Source organism: Narcine bancroftii, chromosome 12, assembly GCF_036971445.1.
Source record: "Narcine bancroftii isolate sNarBan1 chromosome 12, sNarBan1.hap1, whole genome shotgun sequence".
In the NCBI taxonomy this organism is placed as follows: domain Eukaryota; kingdom Metazoa; phylum Chordata; class Chondrichthyes; order Torpediniformes; family Narcinidae; genus Narcine; species Narcine bancroftii.
Genome location: NC_091480.1, coordinates 81,778,661 through 81,798,412, shown reverse-complemented (window position 1 = coordinate 81,798,412; position 19,752 = coordinate 81,778,661). Strand labels below are relative to the sequence as shown.

General features: G+C 43.3%; 1 protein-coding gene across 10 annotated transcripts in view; it reads left to right on the top strand.

Annotated features, from left to right (window-relative positions):
* Positions 1 to 19,752, top strand: part of LOC138747703 (zinc finger protein Aiolos-like) — a 139,308-nt gene that overhangs the window by 9,551 nt on the left and 110,005 nt on the right. For 6 of the 10 annotated variants that reach the window (XM_069907194.1, XM_069907191.1, XM_069907190.1 and 3 more), the window contains 2 exons: positions 12,611 to 12,662; positions 13,773 to 13,889. In XM_069907194.1, coding sequence (XP_069763295.1) covers positions 12,614 to 12,662; positions 13,773 to 13,889 — 166 coding nt within the window. In that variant the 5' untranslated portion in view covers positions 12,611 to 12,613. Of the gene's footprint in view, positions 1 to 12,610; positions 12,663 to 13,171; positions 13,266 to 13,772; positions 13,890 to 19,752 lie in introns of those variants that run through there. The other 4 variants (XM_069907189.1, XM_069907192.1, XM_069907195.1 and 1 more) reach the window with 3 other exon arrangements.

The following is a 19,752-nucleotide window of genomic DNA, read 5'->3' as shown; positions in this document are numbered from 1 at the left end:
TAATATGAGATCCAGTATTGCACTCTTTCCAGTTGGTACCTCTCTATATTGATTTAGAAAACTTTCCTGAACACATTTGACAAACTTCAAGCCATCCAGCCCTTTTAGAGTATGGGAGTCCCAGTCAATATGTGGAAAGCTTAAAATCTCCTACTATCACAACTTTACATTTCCTGCAGCTGTCTGCAATCTCAACAGATTTGCTCCTCTAATTTTTGCTGACTATTGGGTCGTCTATAATGCAACCTCATGAGTATGGTCATACCTTTTCCATTCCTTAGCTCCACCATGTAGCCTCAGTAGATGAGCCCACTGGTCCTGCCTGAGCACAGCTGTGATATTGTTCCTGACGAGCAATGCCACTCCTCCCACTTTCATTCCAAACACTCCCCCCCCCCCCCCAATTCTATTCTATTGCATCTAAAGCAACGGAAGCCTGGAACATTGAGCTGCCCCTCCTTCAACCAAGTTTCATTGATGGCCACAATGTCTGTAATTCCGCATGCTAATCCATGCTCTAGCTCATCTGCCTTTCTTACAATACTCTTTGCATTGAAATAGATGCACCTGAGAACCTTTCCACCACGTTCAACCTGTTAACTTCTAATGGTGCATGTAATTTTAACATCATAATTTCCCTCCTCCACTTCTCTATCTGCTCTGGCACTCTGGTTCCCCTCCTCCTGCAAATCTAGTTTAAATCCACTGGAGCAGCACTAGCAAACCTGCCCACAGGATATTAGTCCCCTTCCAGTTCAAATGCAAATGGTCTAATTGGAACATGTCCCACCTTCCCTGGAAGAGAGCCAATGATCCAGAAACGTGAAGCCCTCCCACCTACACCATGTCATCAGACATGAGTTAAGCTGCATTATCCTCCTATTTATAACTTCACCAGCACGTGGCATGGGTAGCAATCCTGAGATCACTACCCTGGAGGTCCTATCCTTCAACCTAGTACCTAACTCCCTGAACTCTCCTTGCAGGACTTCCTCACCCTTCCTACCCACATCATTGGTTCCTGCTTGGACCACAACATCTGGCTGCTCACCCTCTCCTGAGAATGGCGTGAACTCGATCTGAGATATCTTGGATCCTGGCACGAGGGAGGCAACATACTATCCGGGATACTCAATCTCCTCCATAAAAACTCCTATCTGTCCCCCAACTATGGAATCCCATATCACTACAGCTCGCTTCTTCTCCCTTCCCTTCTTAACCACAGGACCAGACTCCATGCCAGAGACATGCTCGCTGTGGTTTGTGCCTGTTAGGTAGTTCCCCTCAACAGTATCTAAACTGGTATACTTGTTATTCAGGGGTACCCTGCACTGCCTATCTGTTCCCTTCCACTCTCATGACTCTCACCCATCTACCCTCCTTCTGCACCTAGGAGACATAGTATCCCTATAACTCCTGTCAATCACCTACTCTGTCTCCCAAATGATCCAAAATTCATCCAACTCCAGTTCCAATTACTTAACTCAGTTTTACAGGAACTGGAACTGGATGCACTTCTCACAGATGAAGTCATCAGGGATACCGCTGGCTTCCCTGACAATCCACATCCTGCAAGAGGCACCTTGGCTGCCATATCCACTCACTCTCTCTCTACCTCTTTATTACTCTCTCTCTCTCTCTCTCTCTCTCTATCCTTTTTTCTATTCCTCTTGATCTTTCTCTATCTATCTCTCTCTATATTTCTCGCTATCACCACTGCTCCTTTTGGATTTATCATTCTCTGCCCTAATATTCTGGCTCCTGGGGGAGGTGAAAAACCAAAGAAAAAAAATCTGTGGCCAATTTCAGGGAAAAACATTTGAAGAGAGACACATCTCACACCAGTCACTCCCCCACGCTTCCCCTCCCAAACTTCTTCTGCTGGGCAGAAGGTACCTGGGCCTGAAAACTGTAACCTCCAGAATCAAGGACAGTTGCTGTTATCAGGTTCTTAAAAAAGACAATTCATTGATAAAGTTTATGTCCTTCCACTGTTGAACTGTACTTTTCTCTATACCCTGCGCAGAGTGTCTTTGTAACACTATGCCCTTGACTCTGAGTTACTACAACATCACACTCTGCACTTTTGATCTGTTATTGCTCTACCTGCTGTACAAAACTCTCAGTTTGGATAGCATGCAAAACAAAGCTTTCCCCTGTATCTTGGTAAATCTAACAGGAAACAATTCAATTCAAAACTGCACTGTTAGGAATTGCTAACTTAGGCAAAATAAAATCCTTGAATTAAAGACTTCAAAATCACTGAACCCTTGAAGTTAGTGCTTTCATTTGCCAGTGTTGTTCATGTTGTTGCATCGTGCGTGTATTCCATTTCTCCTCTTTCTAAATTGCATAATTTTACTGAGTCAATACTTTAAAAGTTTTAGTACAATATACTGTAACCTTTTAAAACATTGGTGTTGCTTACTGGATTATTTAGTTATCTTAAGCATATTTTATGTATAACTTCAGATTTTCAAGCTTTGTCTGCCATTCCCAGTCAATATTTAATTTGGGATTCATTGTTTTGTAACTCAGGAATTTAACAATGAATAAAAATGTTTAGTTAATCAGACATTTTGTATAATGATAATGAGTTTATTGTCATTCATATTGTACAATGTACAGAAACATAAATAAAACTAAATAGTAAGCTAATTGAATTAAATTAAAATAAACAATAAATATATATGGTAAATAATAAATATTCACAGTAATTCTAGTGGAAAAAAATGAGTTAGAATAGTACAGACAGAACATGATTAGTATACTAGGAGAGGTTCAAGAGACTGATGGCTATTGAAAATAAATTATTCTTTGGAAAAATGTATAGTCCCTTAATACCATAATCCTTCACATTGTTCCATTTAGTTAAGATATAATTCTTTATTTTACTCCCATTCAAACTCTGAGTTTGCAGATCACTATACGCTTAAAGTTTGTGGAATGCAGAAAAATGGACTAAGGTTCCCACTAAGCCTAAAGTTTACTTGAGAGGGGGAAAGTTATCTACTTGTTAGCATTGGCCATGTTAGTTATAAATTAGTACAGCATCCATTCAGAGGGTAATAACAGTAGGAAGCTTGTCAACACAGCCTAACTTAGCTGTCAACCTAATCCAAATCTTTTCAGCACTTTAAATAAAAAAAATCCCATCCCAGTCTATCAAATGCTTTTTTTCTGTATCTAGGGCCATAGCTAGGCTCAAATCATCTTTCATTTATGCCAAATGATTTATACTAAGCAGCCTGCTTGCATTACCAGTAGGCTGTCTCTTTTGTACAAAGCTTGTTTGATTCATATTTATTAATTTAGGCAAAAATTGAACCAGTCTGTTAGCCAAGGCTTTGGCAATAATTTTATAAACCAAATTAAATAATGAAATAAGTCTATAAGATGACAGTTTCAGTGGGTCTCTATCTTTTTAAAATATTACTATAATTATTGTCATCAAAACTGATTCTGGGAGAGTATGTGTCTCAACTGCCTGATCTAATACCTTCATAAAGAGAGGTATCAAAAGATCCTTAAATCTTTATAAAATTCAAGGGGAAATCCATCCTCCCCCAGAGACTTTTTCACCTGCAATGAACTCAGTGTCTCTCCTATCTCCATCTGAGTGAAGGGGCATTGAGTCTTTCCTGTTCTTCTAAATCTAAATTTGGAAGTTCCAAATGTGAGAGGAACTCTTCAATTTTATTAATATTTCCTTGAGATTCTGATTGATATACTTTAGAATAAAATTGTCTAAAAGCCTCATTAATTTCTTGCGGTTTCTAAGAAGGCCTGTTTGTCCTTGCTTTGACTGCATTTATTGTTCTTGAGACCTGCTCTGCTTTCAACTGCCAAGAAAGGATCTTATGGGCTCTTTCCCCTAGCTCATAGGACCTTTATTTAGTTCTTAATATTGCAATATTGCTTTTTCTGTCTTATATGTTTGTAATATATTGTACTTAAATTTTTTTATTAATAAATAAGTTACAATTTCCTTCAGATCACTATCCGGGGTGGGGGGTATTCTTTATTTTTATTTCCTTTATTTCTACTTTTTTCCATTGAGATTATTAGAGACCATGCGTTTTGCCCTGGAGGATAAGGATTGATCGATCTATGAGGGGGAAGGCATGGGTCAATGGGATGGGAGGGGGTAAAGGACTTGATTTGATGAACCTCTGTAGGAATGAGTAACCCAGTGAAATTTATATGTTTTAATATTAATGATTTGAATAGGTGGTGAAAAGAAAGAAGATATCTTTTAAAAAATGGGGGCTGATCTGGCCTTCCTTCAAGAAATTCACTTAATTGAAAAAGAAATCAAAAATTAAAAAGAGTTTGGGTTGATCCGGTCATAGCTTCTTCTAACTCAAAAGCAAGAGGAGTAGCAATTTTGATATGGAAAAACCTTCCAGTTAGAATACAGGATGTAGTTACAGATCCTGCAGGTAGGTTAGTAATGGTACACTGTCAGATATATTCAGAACCCTGGGCCCTGATGAATTTGTATGCTCCAAACACTGATGATGAGAAATTTATTTATGAAACTTTTTTCAAATTGGCAGATGCTCATGAAAACATCTTAGTGGGAGGAGATTTTAATTTTTGTCTGGATCTGACTAGATAAATCAACAAGGGTAGTAGTTAGGACAAAGGCAGCGAAAGCTACCTTGATATTAATGAAAGAATTGAACTTAATGGAAGCCTGGAGAAGATTTCATCCAAGGGAGAAGGACTATTCTTTTTATTCTAATAGACAGAGTTCCTACTCTAGGATAGATTTGTTTTCGGCATCAATTCAACTACAGGGTAGAATCATGGAAGTTGAATATAAAGTGAGACTTTAACCAGATCTTTCACCTTTGGTATTAACATTTTCAATGCCAGACAAACAAAAATGATTTACAGATGGCTCTTTAATTCATTGCTATTGAGAAAATTGGACTTTTGTGATTTTTACAAGGAGACAAATTGAGATGTTCTGTGAGACCAACTTTAATTCAACTACTGATAAATATATGGAATGTTCTAAAAGCATATTTAAGAGGACAAATAAGTTATATTTCAAGAAGGAATACAAAAAGAATACACAGGGGAGGTGGAATAATTAGAAAAGGAGATACTTTATTGGGAAAAGAAGCTTCAGCAAAGGGGTTCTAAAGAAAAGCATAGATTACTTTTATTAATAAAAAACTCAGCTGTCAACTGAGGACAAAATCTGCATCAAGCAATCTGTTTATCTGACATTGATATCTAACGTTATCACTGCCTTTAAGTAAATGTTTGGGTAAAGCCTATCAAGAAACACTGAACACAAGGGGAGTGGACTTCCAGTTAGGATTGGGAGGGAACAACTTGAGAATAAAAGTTGCATTGAGACAAGAGATTTTGATTCTTAACAATGCTAAGCTGATTAAAAGATCTTTGATCTTGTGAATGAATTCAGCAATACCATCTAGTGGAACATTTGAGAGTTATAGTTAACACCATTAAAATTGTGTTATTGACAATTATAATGGCTTCTGTGGTAGCATCTCACAATCTTGTGGATTGTGTGGAATGAGCTTCCGGGAGAAATAGTGGCGGCGGAGTCAATTGTATTATTTAAGAAAAGGTTGGACAGGTATATGGATGAGAAGAAGATGGAGGGTTATGGGCATTGTGCAGGGAGGTGGGACTAGAAAGGGGTGTTTGGTTCGGTGCGGACTAGAAGGGCCTAATGGCCTGTTTCCGTGCTGTAATTGTTATGTTATTATGTTTTATCTTCTCTGCCATAAAGAAAACAATTCCAGCTTCACTAGTCTCTATGAATTAGAAATTCCTTATTCCTGGAATTAATCCTCTCCACAATTTTTCACTAATTATATTCTTCCTTTAATAGAGGACTAGAAGATGAATGCCTCTACAATTTTGTTCCTTGCATATCTTGGATATAACTCATGGACCTGGTGTATCTTCAGTACAGACAACCTTTTTATCTTTGCTTTAATGATTATTTGTCAGTACAGTATTTTAACTGCCACTCTTTTCTCTAGTTGTCTATACTAGCCTTTAAAACAGTGGAGATCTAGATCCCACCACCCTGTTGATAACATATTCCTCCATCTCTCCTTCTATCAATTACATCTCTGTCTCCTGTTTTTTAGTTCTGTGATTCTTCCCAAAGGAACTGCCTGACCTGCTGAGTATCTCCAATAGTTTTCTGTTCTTGTATTGTAACACCTAATCTGGTCCTGTTTGAGGTTGTCTCTATTACAACCATCACCAATGAGGCTTGCAACTTGACAACGTAAATTCATGCTTGCATCAAGTTCTCGTCATCACTTTATATTCCATCTTGATTTAATTCCAGTGCAAACTGATTTATTCAGTTGTAGCGGCAGCTACTCTGCTCCTGCAATGATACATGGAACCAGATGGGTTGAGCTCAGTGAGCAGACTAGTTTATTGCAGGCTGCTGGGCTGCACTTATACTCACAACCCGGACCTGGCTGAGAACCGCGCTGGAGGGCGCTGACGTCATCTGGGAAACCCCCGATGGCGCCATTTTGGCCGGCTGCCCTGCCGTATGGTTTACAAGCTGGGCTGGTTCGCCTGCCTTGTGGTGAGCCACCACACAGCCCGCCCTCCCCCCCCCACCGAACCGGCGCCAATGTCCTTTTTTGCTGGATGGCCTCACTTCTTGGGCTGGGCAGCAATCACGGGCTCGGTGGGATCAAGGTGCGCTGGCTTCAGCCTGTCCATGATAAACAGCTCATGCCTGCCATCCAAGTCCAGCATGAACGTCGAGCTGGAAAACCCTGTACGGCCTCTTGAACGGTCACTGCAGAGGTGCCGTGGTCGGGCCCCGCTAAACAAAAACAAACTCTGCGAAAAGCAGCTTGCCAGGAATGTGAGTCAGGTGGATACCATGCCTGGGTGGTGGTGGTGGGGTTTTGAAGGAGTCCAAGCGTGCCCTGAGGTGAGGAAGTAGTTCATGCGGCAACCGCTGGGGATTGTGAGGTTCATTGACGAACTCACCAGGTAGTGCCAGTGGCGCACCGTAAACCAGCTCAGCTGATGACGCCTGCAGATCTTCCTTGGGAGTGGAGTGGATGCCCAGGAGCACCCAAGGCAGTTCGTCCATCCAGTTGGGACCCATGAGGCGGGCCATGAGCACCGACTTAAGGTGACGGTGCAGACGTTTGACCAGTCCATTGGCCTGCAGGTGGTAGGCCATGGTGCAGTGTAGCTGTATCCCCAACCTGTTGGCGAGCTGTGCCCAGAGTGCAGATGTGAACTGGGTGCCCCGATTGCTGGTGAGGTGAGCCGGGATGCCGAACCGGGAGACCCAACCATGCAACAGGACTCGGGAGTAGGAGTCGGTGGAGGCGTCTGGCATCGGGATCACCTCAGGCCAGCGAGTGGTGCAGTCCACCACCATAAACAGATAACGGTTGCTCCGGGAAACGGGTAAGGGTCTGACGATGTCCACGTGAATGTGGCTGAACCGTTCCCGGATGTGCTTGAACTCCTGTACAGGTGCCCTGGTGTGCCTGTGCACCTTAGATGTCTGGCAATGAGTGCACGTTCTGGCCCAGCCTGCGCTCTGCTTCCGCAGCCCATGCCATATGAACCGTTCTGCCACCATCCAGAACGTGGACCTGATGCACGGATGTGAAAGGTTGTGGATGTGATGGAAGATCTGCATGTGCCACTGCTGCGGAACCATTGGCCATGGGGTGCCCAAGGAGATATCGCACAGGATAGTGCCTTCGCCGCTCGGAGTCGGGAGGTCTTGGAACCACAGGCCGGTGATGGTGGTCTTGAAGGCCCTTGTCTCCTCATCAGCTTTCTGGTCCCGGGCGAGCTGGTCAAAGCCGAGGCCAGGCGTCAGCACGCAGATGGCCAGTTACGAGAGTGCATCGGCAACCACATTGTCCTTCCCCGTCTTGTGCCGAATGTCAATGGTAAACTCCAACGCGAAGGAGAGGTGACGCTGCTGGCGGGCCGACCAGGGATTCTTTGCCATCGCAAGTGCCTGGGTGAGGGGTTTGTGGTCGGTGAAGATGGTAAAAGTCCTCCCCTCCAAAAAATAGCAGAAATGCTACATTGCCAGGTACATGCCCAGTAACTCACGGTTGAAGGCACTATACTTGCGTTCCAGTGGGCGGAGCAGGTGGCTGAAGAATGCCAGCGGCTTCCAATGCCCATTCAGCTGCTGCTGCAGGACAGCACCGATGGCTGTGGCAGAGGGCATCGACAGAGAGTGCCATATGCAGGTCGGTGTGCGGGTGGGCAAGCATGGCTGCCTTCGCGAGGGCGTCTTTGCTGGCCTCGAATGCAGTGCGGGCTTCTGGGTTCCAAGCGAGCGTCTGGTGGACATTCAAGGTAGGCACCTGGTGGACGCCTGTACTTTCCAGGCTGTTTGCCTCGACACCTCCCACTCAGAGCAACCGCCGATGGCCATGATCAGCATGCCCAGAGATGAGTTCCAGCAGATCCTGGATGAGTTCCCAACACTCCTCAAGCCACAGTTCTCTGCTGCCTCACCGCGCCACAGGGTGTTCTACCACATCCCCACCCAGGGCCTGCCGGTTCATGCCAAGGCATGCCGGCTCCCGCCTGACAAGCTCCAGGTAGTGAAGGAGGAGTTTTCGCATCTGTTGGAGCTGGGGATCATTCGGCGGTCCGACAGCCCATGGGCCTCACCGCTCCACCAGGTCCCGAAAGCCTCCAGCGGCTGGTGTCCCTGCGGAGACTATCGACAGCTCAACGAGGCAACCATTCCTGACTGTTACCCCATCACTCATATCCAGGACTTTAAGGCCAACCTGCATGGTGTGAGTGTCTTCTCCAAGGTTGACCTGGTGCGTGGATATTACCAGATCCCGGTGCACCCTGAGGACATAACCAAGACGGCTATCATCACCCCCTTTGGCCTGTTCGAATGACTGCACATGCCGTTCAGGCTCAAGAACATCGCTCAGATCTTCCAGTGCCTCATGGATTCGGTGGGCAGGGACTTGGATTTCGTCTTTATTTATTTGGATGACATCCTTGTCGCCAGCAAGGACCGGGCGCAACACAAGGCCCACCTACATGCCCTTTTCTCCCGGCTGGCTGACTTCGGCCTTACCATCAACCCGGCCAAGTGCCAGTTTGGGAAAGAGTCCATGCAGTTCCTGGGCCATAACGTCATGGTCGAAGGAGCCATGTCCACTGGTGTGAAGGTTGCTGCCATCAGGGAGTTCCCACGCCAAAACAGCCTCAAGGGGCTGCAGGTGTTCGCTGGTATGGTTAACTTTTACAATTGCTTCATCCTGGGAGCTGCGCGCATTATGCAGCCACTGTTAACCCTCATCGCAGCCAAGCAAGGCAGCGGAGAACTGTGGCTTGAGGAGTGTCGGGAACTCATCCAGGATCTGCTGGAACTTGTCTCTGGGCATGCTGATCGTGGACATCTACGGTTGCTCCGAGTGGGAGGCGTTGAGGCAAATGGCCTGGAAGGTATGGGCTTCCACCAGGCACCTACCTCGAATGTCCACCAGAAGCCCGTGTGCGAGGAGGAAGTCTGCACCCAGGATGGTAGTCGGGAGGGACGAGACGGTGAACCTCCATGCAAAATTCTGTTGGCCGATCTGGAAGTGGACTGTCTTGTCTCCATACATCTGGATTGCCATTGCGTTGGCTGCAAGGAGGGGAAGTCCACAAGGTCGGTTCCTGGATTCGATGGCCATGGCTGGTATGATGCTGATCTGGGCTCCAGTGTCAATGAGGAACCACCGGCCGCTGACTGAGTCCCGCAGATAGAGAAGGCTGTGTCCTTGGCCAGCTGCTGCAGCCATTAACAGCAGCCAGCCTGGTCATTTACCTGGAGCTAGCAGGGCTGACGACACTTCCGAACCTTGGCTCCCCAGCGCTGGTGGTAGAAGCAGAGGCCTGAAGCAGATGCTGTGGCCTTGGTTATGCTCTACCGCAGTGCTACGGGGGGGGGCTTGGAATGGTCATGCCCATGCCCGTGCCTCATGACCTGCTGGACCACTGAGCCTTCCATGAATCGTGCGAGCCATAGCTCTTGGGCCTTGTGGGTGACCTTCCTCGGGTCAGTGAAGCTCTCCTGAACCAGCAGCAGGCGGATGTTCCTGGGAATATGTTCGAGGAAGATGCGCTCGAAAAGTGGGCAGTTGGTGTGCTCACCCACGAGCGTGACCATCTCTTCCATCAGTTCCATCGGGGACCTGTCCCCCAGGGCGTTGAGGTGCAGCACCCAAGCAGCACGCTGGTGTCTGGATAGTCCGAGGGACCTGGTAAGCACTTGCTTGATGGTCTCATACTTGTCTTTGGCGGGTGGGTGCTGAACAAGGTGCAGCATGCGTCTGGCAGTGGCCTGGTCCAGGGCAGTGACCACATGGTAGAATTTGGTCGTGTCAGATGAAATCGGGTGAAGGTGAAACTGGGCCTCCACGTGGATGAACCAGGTCACCGGCTCCTGAATCCAGAATTCAGGCAGTTTCACGACTATATCACTGATCCCAGACTCGCTCATGATGGGTTCAAAGACGTTTGAACCAGTCGGGGTCACCAATTGTAGCGGCGCTACACTGCTCCTGCAATAACACACGCAACCAGACGGGTTGAGCTCAGTGAGCAGACTAGTTTATTGCAGGCTGCTGGGCTGCACTTGTACTCCTGGCTAAGAACCGTGCTGGAGGGCGCTGACGTCATCTGGGCGTCACATGGTCACCAATCGTGGGTTTCTGAGCCCCGAGTTGGAAGGAAGGGAAACTCCAGATGGCTCCATTTTGTCCGGCTGAACCGCCGCGTGGCTTACAAGCTGGGCCAGTTCGCCTGCCTTGTGGTGAGCCGCCACACAGTCTTGTTATTTGTGAAAAAAACACACAAAGCTGGAGAAGTTCAGCAACTCAAACATTGTACTTTATGTCACAAGGATAAAGATACATAACCAACATATTGGGCTTGAGCCCTTCAAGAAAATGCAGACAGGCATCCGAACAAAATAGTGGTGGGGGAGGAGCACATTCCCACAGGTGGCTAAGGGAGGCATTTTACTCATCAGGTCTAATTCTATTCTCTGATTCCCATTTCCCTGCCAAATTAATATGACTCAACAAAAGGTTCTGACAAAAGCCATATTATCCACATTACCCATATCATCCTTTGGCCCAGTACTGCTGTATGATATTGGCAGTAAGATGGAAACTACTTTCTTTGAGATCATGAGTTTTATGTTTTGTTTATAACACCTCTTAGTTTCTACCACTGGATCTTCTCTAGCCTTTTGCTCTCCTTCAGAATTTCCTGGCCCCAGTTCTAGGGAAACAACATCCTAGAATCATATGAAAGGCTGTTGAAACCACCATCAACCTTTCGATTCAATTTGCAACTTGTCAGAACATGAAGAAGCTGAGCCTGCACAGCAAGATCTAAACTAGATTTGAGCATGGGCTGATAAGTTACAAGTGACATACACATTACAAAAGTGCCAGGCAATGACCATCTCCAACAAAGTTTAATTTCCTATCCTTGTCATTCAATGGTATTTTTATATGAAGCCACAACATACTGTCATCACATACGGGTCCTAGAACGCTTTCACCAGCGTTGTCTCTGCTCCATCCTCAACATTCATTGGAGCGACTTCATCTCCAACATCGAAGTACTCGAGATGGCAGAGGCCGACAACATCGAATCCACGCTGCTGAAAATCAAACTGCGCTGGGTAGGTCACGTCTCCAGAATGGAGGACCATCGCCTTCCCAAGATCGTGTTATATGGCGAGCTCTCCACTGGCCACCGAGACAGAGGTGCACCAAAGAAGAGGTACAAGGACTGCCTAAAGAAAGCTCTTGGTGCCTGCCACATTGACCACCGCCAGTGGGCTGATATCACTTCAAACTGTGCATCTTGGCGCCTCACAGTTCGGCGGGCAGCAACCTCCTTTGAAGAAGACCGCAGATCCCACCTCACTGTCAAAAGACAAAGGAGGAAAAACCCAACACCCAACCCCAACCAACCAATTTTCCCTTGCAACTGCTGCAACCGTGTCTGCCTGTCCCGCATTGGACTTGCAGCTGATGTGGACATTACCCCTCCATAAATCTTCGTCCGTGAAGCCAAGCCAAAGAGAAAAGAAGAAAACAACATACTGTGGTGTATGGACCAGTTTCCCACAGCTGTAGACTTTCCGCTGTCTATGAGGTTCAGGTCAGGAGTATGATGGAATACTCTCTTCTTGCCTGGAATCAAACTGAAGAAAATTGACACCATTCAAGACATAGCATGACATCTGATTAATATCTTTCACCAAACTGAGGATTCGTTCCCTTTGCTGTTGGTGCAATGTGCTTATGGGATTAGGGGATTTACTCTCTATTTAATTGTCAAGACCACTCTGAAAGTTATGAGAGTACTGTCGCTAAAAGGAGTTTGCAATTCAAGATGGTTCACAACACCTAAAGTGCATTTGGGGATGGAGAACAAGTACTGGCCTTGCTGGCAATGCCCACATTCCGAAGAATGCTAAAAGTAACTGAGCCTTCTTGAACCTTCTCGAACAGATGCTTGAGGGTAAATTTGAAGCTTAAGTTTGAGTGATTTCATTTTTTTTTCCCAGAAGATGTCTGACATGGGAACTGAAGAGATTGAAGGAATCCCTCAGCCAGAAGGTAAAGTTACTGATATTTAAACTATAACAGATAATGCTAGAAAATCAGACTACTTGAAGCAAATGCTCACAAGTATTGATATATGGGAACAAGGAGTTTCAGAACAAGGAAACATGTAGTTAAGAAACAAAACCTCAAAACAAGATGCAATCTTAAAATTGCCATCTTGTGTTTGGAGATAACTTGGATGTAGCTGAAATGATAATGTTATGAAAGATCTGCAATAATTGGAACTTGAAGCGGATTTTTTATTTTTAAAGCTTGTGTGAATTTAATTCTGACAAGTGTAATGTGTTGCACTTTGGGAGGTTAAACCAGGGCAGGATTTGCACAGTAAATGGAAGGGCCACAGGGAGTGTTGTGGAACAAGGAGACTTGGGGGTACCCATAGTTAGTTCTATACACAGGCAGACAGGATGGTGAGGAAGACATTTGGCAAGCTTGCTTTCGTCAGTCGAGCATTGCATACAGGAGCAGGAACATCATGTTACAACTGTACAAGATGTCGATGAGACCAGACTTGGAGTTTTTGTGTGCAGTTCTGGTCAACCAACTGTAGAAAGGATATCCTTAAGCTGAAAAGGATGCAGAAAAGATATGCAAGTACGTTACCGAGCCTGGAAAGTTTGAGTTCTAAGGAGATGCTGGATAGACTCAGACTTTTCTTCTAGGAGCCCTAGGGCCTTATAAAATCATGAGAGTGATAGATGATAATTTATCATAGCCTTTTGCCCAGAATAGCTGACTAAAATTAAAGGGCATAGATCTAAAGTGAGAGGGGAAAGATTTAAAAGGGACCTGAGGGGAAACTTTTACACACAGGTGATGGGTACATGAAACAAGCTGGCAGAGGAAGTGATCAAGACAGGTAAAACATTTAAAATACATTTAGCCATAGATAGGAAATGTTTAGAGGGATATGGGACCAACTGGGTTGGCATAGTCAAGTTGGGCTGGATAGTCTGTTTCCATGCTGTAGAACTCTTTGACTCTAATAAGCGTGTAACAGAACTAATTTAGCTATGTTGCTGTTAATGGTGGGATCTTGGATATAGAATTTAAACCTTGTAACTATCAGGTGTCCCATTGCTTTATTTTGTTAATATTTAGGTCCAGAGATGGTCCCCACAGTAACTGATGCTACAGAACTTCAAGAGAAGAGGAATGTGACAGCTCCTGTTCAGGATTCCATTGATGAGGAACATCTTAGCTCTAATGGAGTAATTGGTAGGAATAATTAATTATCATACCAAAGGACGTAGCTGATCTTATTTTATTTTGCCTTTTTCTACTTTCTCATCTTTTTGCAGATTATTACCAATGATAATGAAAAATAACCAGCATTTTGGTTCTTCGATCTTTAATGTAAGGAGTCTAGGAAATCAAGGAGATGAGCTGAGGACACAGTCAGGCTTGTGGGGAACATAATATGTTACTGGGCTTTCAGACAAGATTGAGGATTAGATAAGAAACGAGGTTGGTATTTTTCCAGGCAATGTTGGTATTTTTAAAAGAACAACAAATGTGTTTAAAGCGAGGAACAGAATAAGAGCATTCAAATAACCAGTATGGTCCTTGAGGCCCCTAAACCATTAGAAAGAGATCAGAAAACAGGTTAGGGCAGCATAGTTAGTGTAGTGAATAGTGCAATGCTATTACCGTACCAGCGACCTGGGTTCGAATCGTGCGCTGTAGTACTTTCTCCCCATGTCTGTGCGGATTTCTTCCGGGCCCTCTGATTTCCTCCCTATCTTCTAAATCCTACAGGGGTTGTAGGTTAATTGGAGTATTTGGGTGGCACAGCCTCGTGGGCCAGAAGAGCCTGTTGTGTCTAAATTTTTTTTGAAGATTTTATTTTTCGTTTTCCATCAATAAACAAGGAGATAACATCACAGGGTATTACAAAATACACAGATATCCCCCAACAAACTACATATATGTGAGGTTTCTTCTCTCCCCCCTGCCCCCCCGCCCCCCGCCATCTCCTGTCTCCTTAAAAAAACAGGAAGAAAAGAAAGAAAGAGGCTGGATGCGATGTCGGTGCTTAAATTTAAAAAAAAATTAAAATTTTTTAAGTATCTCAGAGCCTAAAGAACAAGGGAGAATAAATATACTTCCATAACTATTTTTTCACATATGTCCTTACCTTAGAGTTATTGTTTTACAGCAAGGAGATGGACCCTTTAACCCATCTGGCCCATGCTGTTAAACAAAAGCTGACGTTAGCTAGTCCCTTTTGCTTGCATTTTGCCCATGTCTCTTCAAACTTTCCCATTTCATGTACTTGTCTAAGTTACTTTTAAACTTTGTAATTGTACCTGCTTCGACCACACATCCATCAACGTCTGTGTGGGGAAAAAAAAGTGCCTCTCAAGTCCCTCTTCAATCTTTTAAACTCCCCTACCTTGGGAGGAAGGCTAAGTGCATTCACTATATCTCTCTCTCTCTCTCTCGAGCTATGTATTGAATTGAATTGTTTATTGTCAAGTGCATTGAAATAACAGTGAAGAGCTTAATTTTGTGTACCATCCAGACAAGACAACTTGCAATAGTTACAAAAATATAAATAACCAACTAATGTCATAATAAGTCAAAGGGTGCATTCTAAAGGAAAAAATAATACTAAAACATGTTGCAGGGTGTGGAGGAAAGTACTGTTAAAACACTGCTGGGGCATCATCTTTTACCAATGAGAGATCCATTGGTCTAACGGCAAGAAAGAGACTGTCCTTGAATTTGAGGTTTGTACTTCCAAGCATGTCTTCTGCTTGACAGAAAGGGAAAGAAGAGAATATAACTGGAGTGGGATGGGTCATTTACTATGTCAGCAGCTTGCCTAGGACAGTAAAGAGATATTGACAGAATCAATGGTGTGGATGTTAATTTGTGTGATGGTCTGTGCTGCCTTTTTTGGATAAGCATATTTGACACTTTCTAGTCTAGTAGTTCTTCTCCTGTATCTGGGAAGAGTTAGAAGATCATGGCAAGACTTTCTGTAATTTTCACCAAATCTCCCTCAAGCAACCTTCCATATATTCTACCAAGTATATAGGACTTATTCATAGAAAATAAAAAAGTACAGCACTGGAAGAGGCTCTTCGACTCATGTCTCTGTGCCAAACATGTGTCCAAATCAAACTGAAACTGCTGCTTGCATTTAATAGAATCCCTCTATCTCCTTCATACTCCTCCTAAACACTTCTATTGTATATGATTTCACCTCTTATCCTGGCAGCCAGTTCCAGACACCCAACACTTCTCTGTAAAATATTTGCCCCTCACTTCTACCGTAAACTTCCATCCCCTCAACTTTAACACGTCCGCTAGTATATGACATTTCTGCCCTGGAGAAAGTAATCTGCTGTCCACCCTATCAATGCCTCTCATAATTTTATAAACCTCTATCAGGTCTCCCCCCAGCCTCCTATGCTGCAGAGAAAACTGCTCATTTGTCTAATCTCTCTCCATAACTCAACATCTCTAAACCAGGCAACATGCTGGTAAATCTCTTCTGTACCCTTTCTAAAGCCTCCGCATTCTTCTTGTAATAGGGCGACCACAATTGCACACAGTATTCCAAGCCCAACCAAAGTTTTATATAGCTGCTACATGACTTCCTTATTTTATACTCAATGCCCTGTAGGGTGGCCATTCCAAAAGGAGGAGATGGTCATAGGTTACCATGTATATACAGTGCGTTTTTAAAAAAATTATATAGGCTTTATAAAATTTAAACGATATTGCAAAAACAACAAATGCAATCACACTGTGTGTATATATGATCAACTATGACCATGACCTTCTTTTGGAATGGCCCACCCAATGAAGTCAAGCATACCATACGCCTTCTTTATCATTGTGTCTACTTGCATGGCTATTTTCAATGAGCTATGGATCTGGACCCCCAGATTCCTCTTCAATTAATACATTAAAGACCCCTTCATTAACAGTATACATTCCCCTTTACATTTGATCTCCCAATGAGAGAGACTGCAACTGAATGAAGTTCAGATGGATTGAATGCATGAATCACAAAATGTTGGAAGGCAGGTTCAACAAGTAATTATGAAGGCAAATTGGCTTATTGGTCTTTATTGACAGCTTTTATCTGTTCTTGCAGTTTAGCAGAATAAAGGATGAGGTGATTCAAACATGCAAGATCCTAAGGAGGCCAGATAGGATAACTGTTCAAATGGTTTCACTGGTGGGAGAGTCACAACAGTGGATATATCTGCAAAATAAGGGACTGTGTAATTTTTTTTTAATCTAAGGGTGGTGAATCTCTGGAATTCTCCAGCCCTCAGGTCGGTGGAGGCCAGATCATTAGATATATTTAAGGTGGATATTGAATGATCGAGAATTGAGGGCTTGGAGAACTGGTACAAGAGAGAAGGTGGTCAGCAGAGATCAGTCATGGCCCTATAATGTGGTAGTAGTATACCAGTATATTTCAATTGGCCCTTTGCCTTTTGCTCTCTTGGAGAGCCCAGGCTAATGTACAAGTTAACGTGTTCTGTGCTTCCTGTAAACCTTAATTTAAAGATAGGACATAAGCATTCTTAGGGGACATTATCAGTGGTGGATTAACTACCAGTGGGTCCCTAGGCTGAGCTTTAGTAAGTCTCCCCCTGACCTTGCCCCCCTCCCCAGCCTTTGATGAATAGAATAGAGTGATGTTAAGTTACACTAAATAACTTATATCATTGCACTATGTATAATGTACTACATGTATAAGCAATAAATCATGTTCTGACTGGTATTGTCAAGTAATCAAGCATGGTCTTCACTTGAAAGCAGTTTGGAGTTTGCCTTACCTGCGCTTGGAGAATAGCACAGCCAACTTCAGATTTTCTTGCCATTTGTAAGGGAGCGATAAAACATGGACTTACTAAAGTAATGTTTTTGTTTACCGTCATATTTTATAGATTTAACAATACTGGCATTCATGTTTCAAAAGGCTTCACTCTCTGTCATTAACGAATATACACACATGTTAATGCCAGCTCGTGACATAATAACGTTGTCATGGTAAACACAATCTTGCGGCTGCAGTACAAAGTCCTAAAAGCATTATTTTTAAATATTTATATATTTGGAGTCTAATTTAGAAAACAAAATAGTATTTGTAAAATTTGTGATATTCCAGATATGAAAAAATACATGAAAAAGAACTGAAATATTATCCAAATACTCACATGTACACTCAATTAAACCATTTTTTTTGGTCTCAGGCCCACCCTCCCTTTAGGGCCCCTAGGTTTAATCCTACTCAACCTAATGGTTAATCCACCACTGCACATGATCTTGATGCTTCTTGAACATTCATAGTTCCAGGGTGTTTTAATTTTTTTTCCTCTTATTTTATTTTGCTCGTTTGATCCCGATTTCCCACTTTGAATATACTTAATATCAAAAACCTGTTATGAACCCAGAGGACCCCAAAACCCAGCAGCAATAAATATTCACCAAGACAAATGGTTTCTTAAACAAAAGTTGCTTTTAATTATCTTTAAACATGAAAACAGAATCACACTTTAACTTAACTAAGCCTAACTTAACCCCCTTCTAATTCTAAGCGCATGTGTATGTAATGTGTGTGTAAATTCAGAAAAGTTCTTTGGTTCATAGTCCAATCTCATTTCTCATTCCTCCAAGTTCACTGGTTGCAGGCAATTCTTATACTGTGCACAGAATTTAACATTTATAAAGTGGTGCTTGAAAGGTAAATGGTTACCCCTCAGGAAGGTTCTTTTTGGTTTTCAGAGAGAGATTTGTTGTTCCAGGACATCCACAACTGATTCTTTTTTAATCAGCCACTCCAGTGTCTTGCTGACAAAACTTGCCCACTTCAGGGTTCTCCAGATGATAACCTCTTTCTTTCAGTTCACTACAGAGTTCCTTTTTGTTTCTCTTATTCCAAGTGAAACATTAGACAGCCAGTCCTCTCCTCTTGCATGAACCACAAGGGCTTTGACCAGGTCATCTTCCAAATGGGGTTTTGCACAAACTAGCCAGCTTGTCCTGTTCCAGTCCCAGCTGCGTTTGCTAGCTGTAACATTATATAAGTGATCTCTCTCTCTTTCTCGCTCTCTTTCTCTCTGAGAGAAAGCCTGTTTAACTCTCTCTGCTTGCAAAAATCACATGACCCCTCTTAGAACATCTCCAAACAATCTGTGGCTCCAACAAGATCTTTCATCTGTTGCATTTTGTAAACAACAATCCATTAGTGAAGTCTCTTGAGCACTCTTCAAATCTCTTGCAAAAGCTGTGGAGCCGATATGTCTATTATTAGCAGAGCTCCAATATTTCAAATAAGATCTTTTTTAAAGTGTTTGTATGTAACCTACTCTAACAAACCTTTCCCAATTTATCTCCCAAAAACATACCTACATACTCTGTCACAAACCAAAGACCTGTCCACTATCCAGTTGTTTACTACTTCTCTCTTTAATCAAGGCTACATTCCATTTGCCTGAGTGTTTGTAACTCTCTGTGCTTATTGTGTGATGACACCCTGAAATCTGGTCACCAACATTCCATGGTTATTTTTCCAGCTGAAATGTATGACCTCACACTTAGCACACTCAATGAACCTTTACAGACCCTTAGAATTTCATCTGTGATTAGTAATGCGAGATTTATTGAGGTAGTGTTAGTGCATCTTTCTGAGACTCGGTAATCCTCCTATAAAATCAATGTATTTGTTCCTGCCAACCAGCAAAGTATTTCTGGATATTTGTATCGTCCCCAAAGCTTAACTTTCCCATCTTCTTTTGTAATAATACAAAGTAGATGCATTGCACTTTGTCCTTTCACTTGCACCATTTATATGATTATCAATAGCTGAAGTTGCAGCGCCCACCCTTCCGTCAACCTACTAGTTGCATCCTTGACTGAAAATGTCCATTTATCCTTGCTCTGTTTTTTATATTTTAATCAATCGACTTCTAAAAGTAATATTCAGTTCTTCGCTCCATGACTCCTTCGTTTTGTACAGAAACCTTTAAATTTCTTTAGCCAGAGGGTGGTAAACTTGTGGAATTTGTTACCACAGGCAATTGTGGAAGCCATCATTGGATGTATTTAAGTC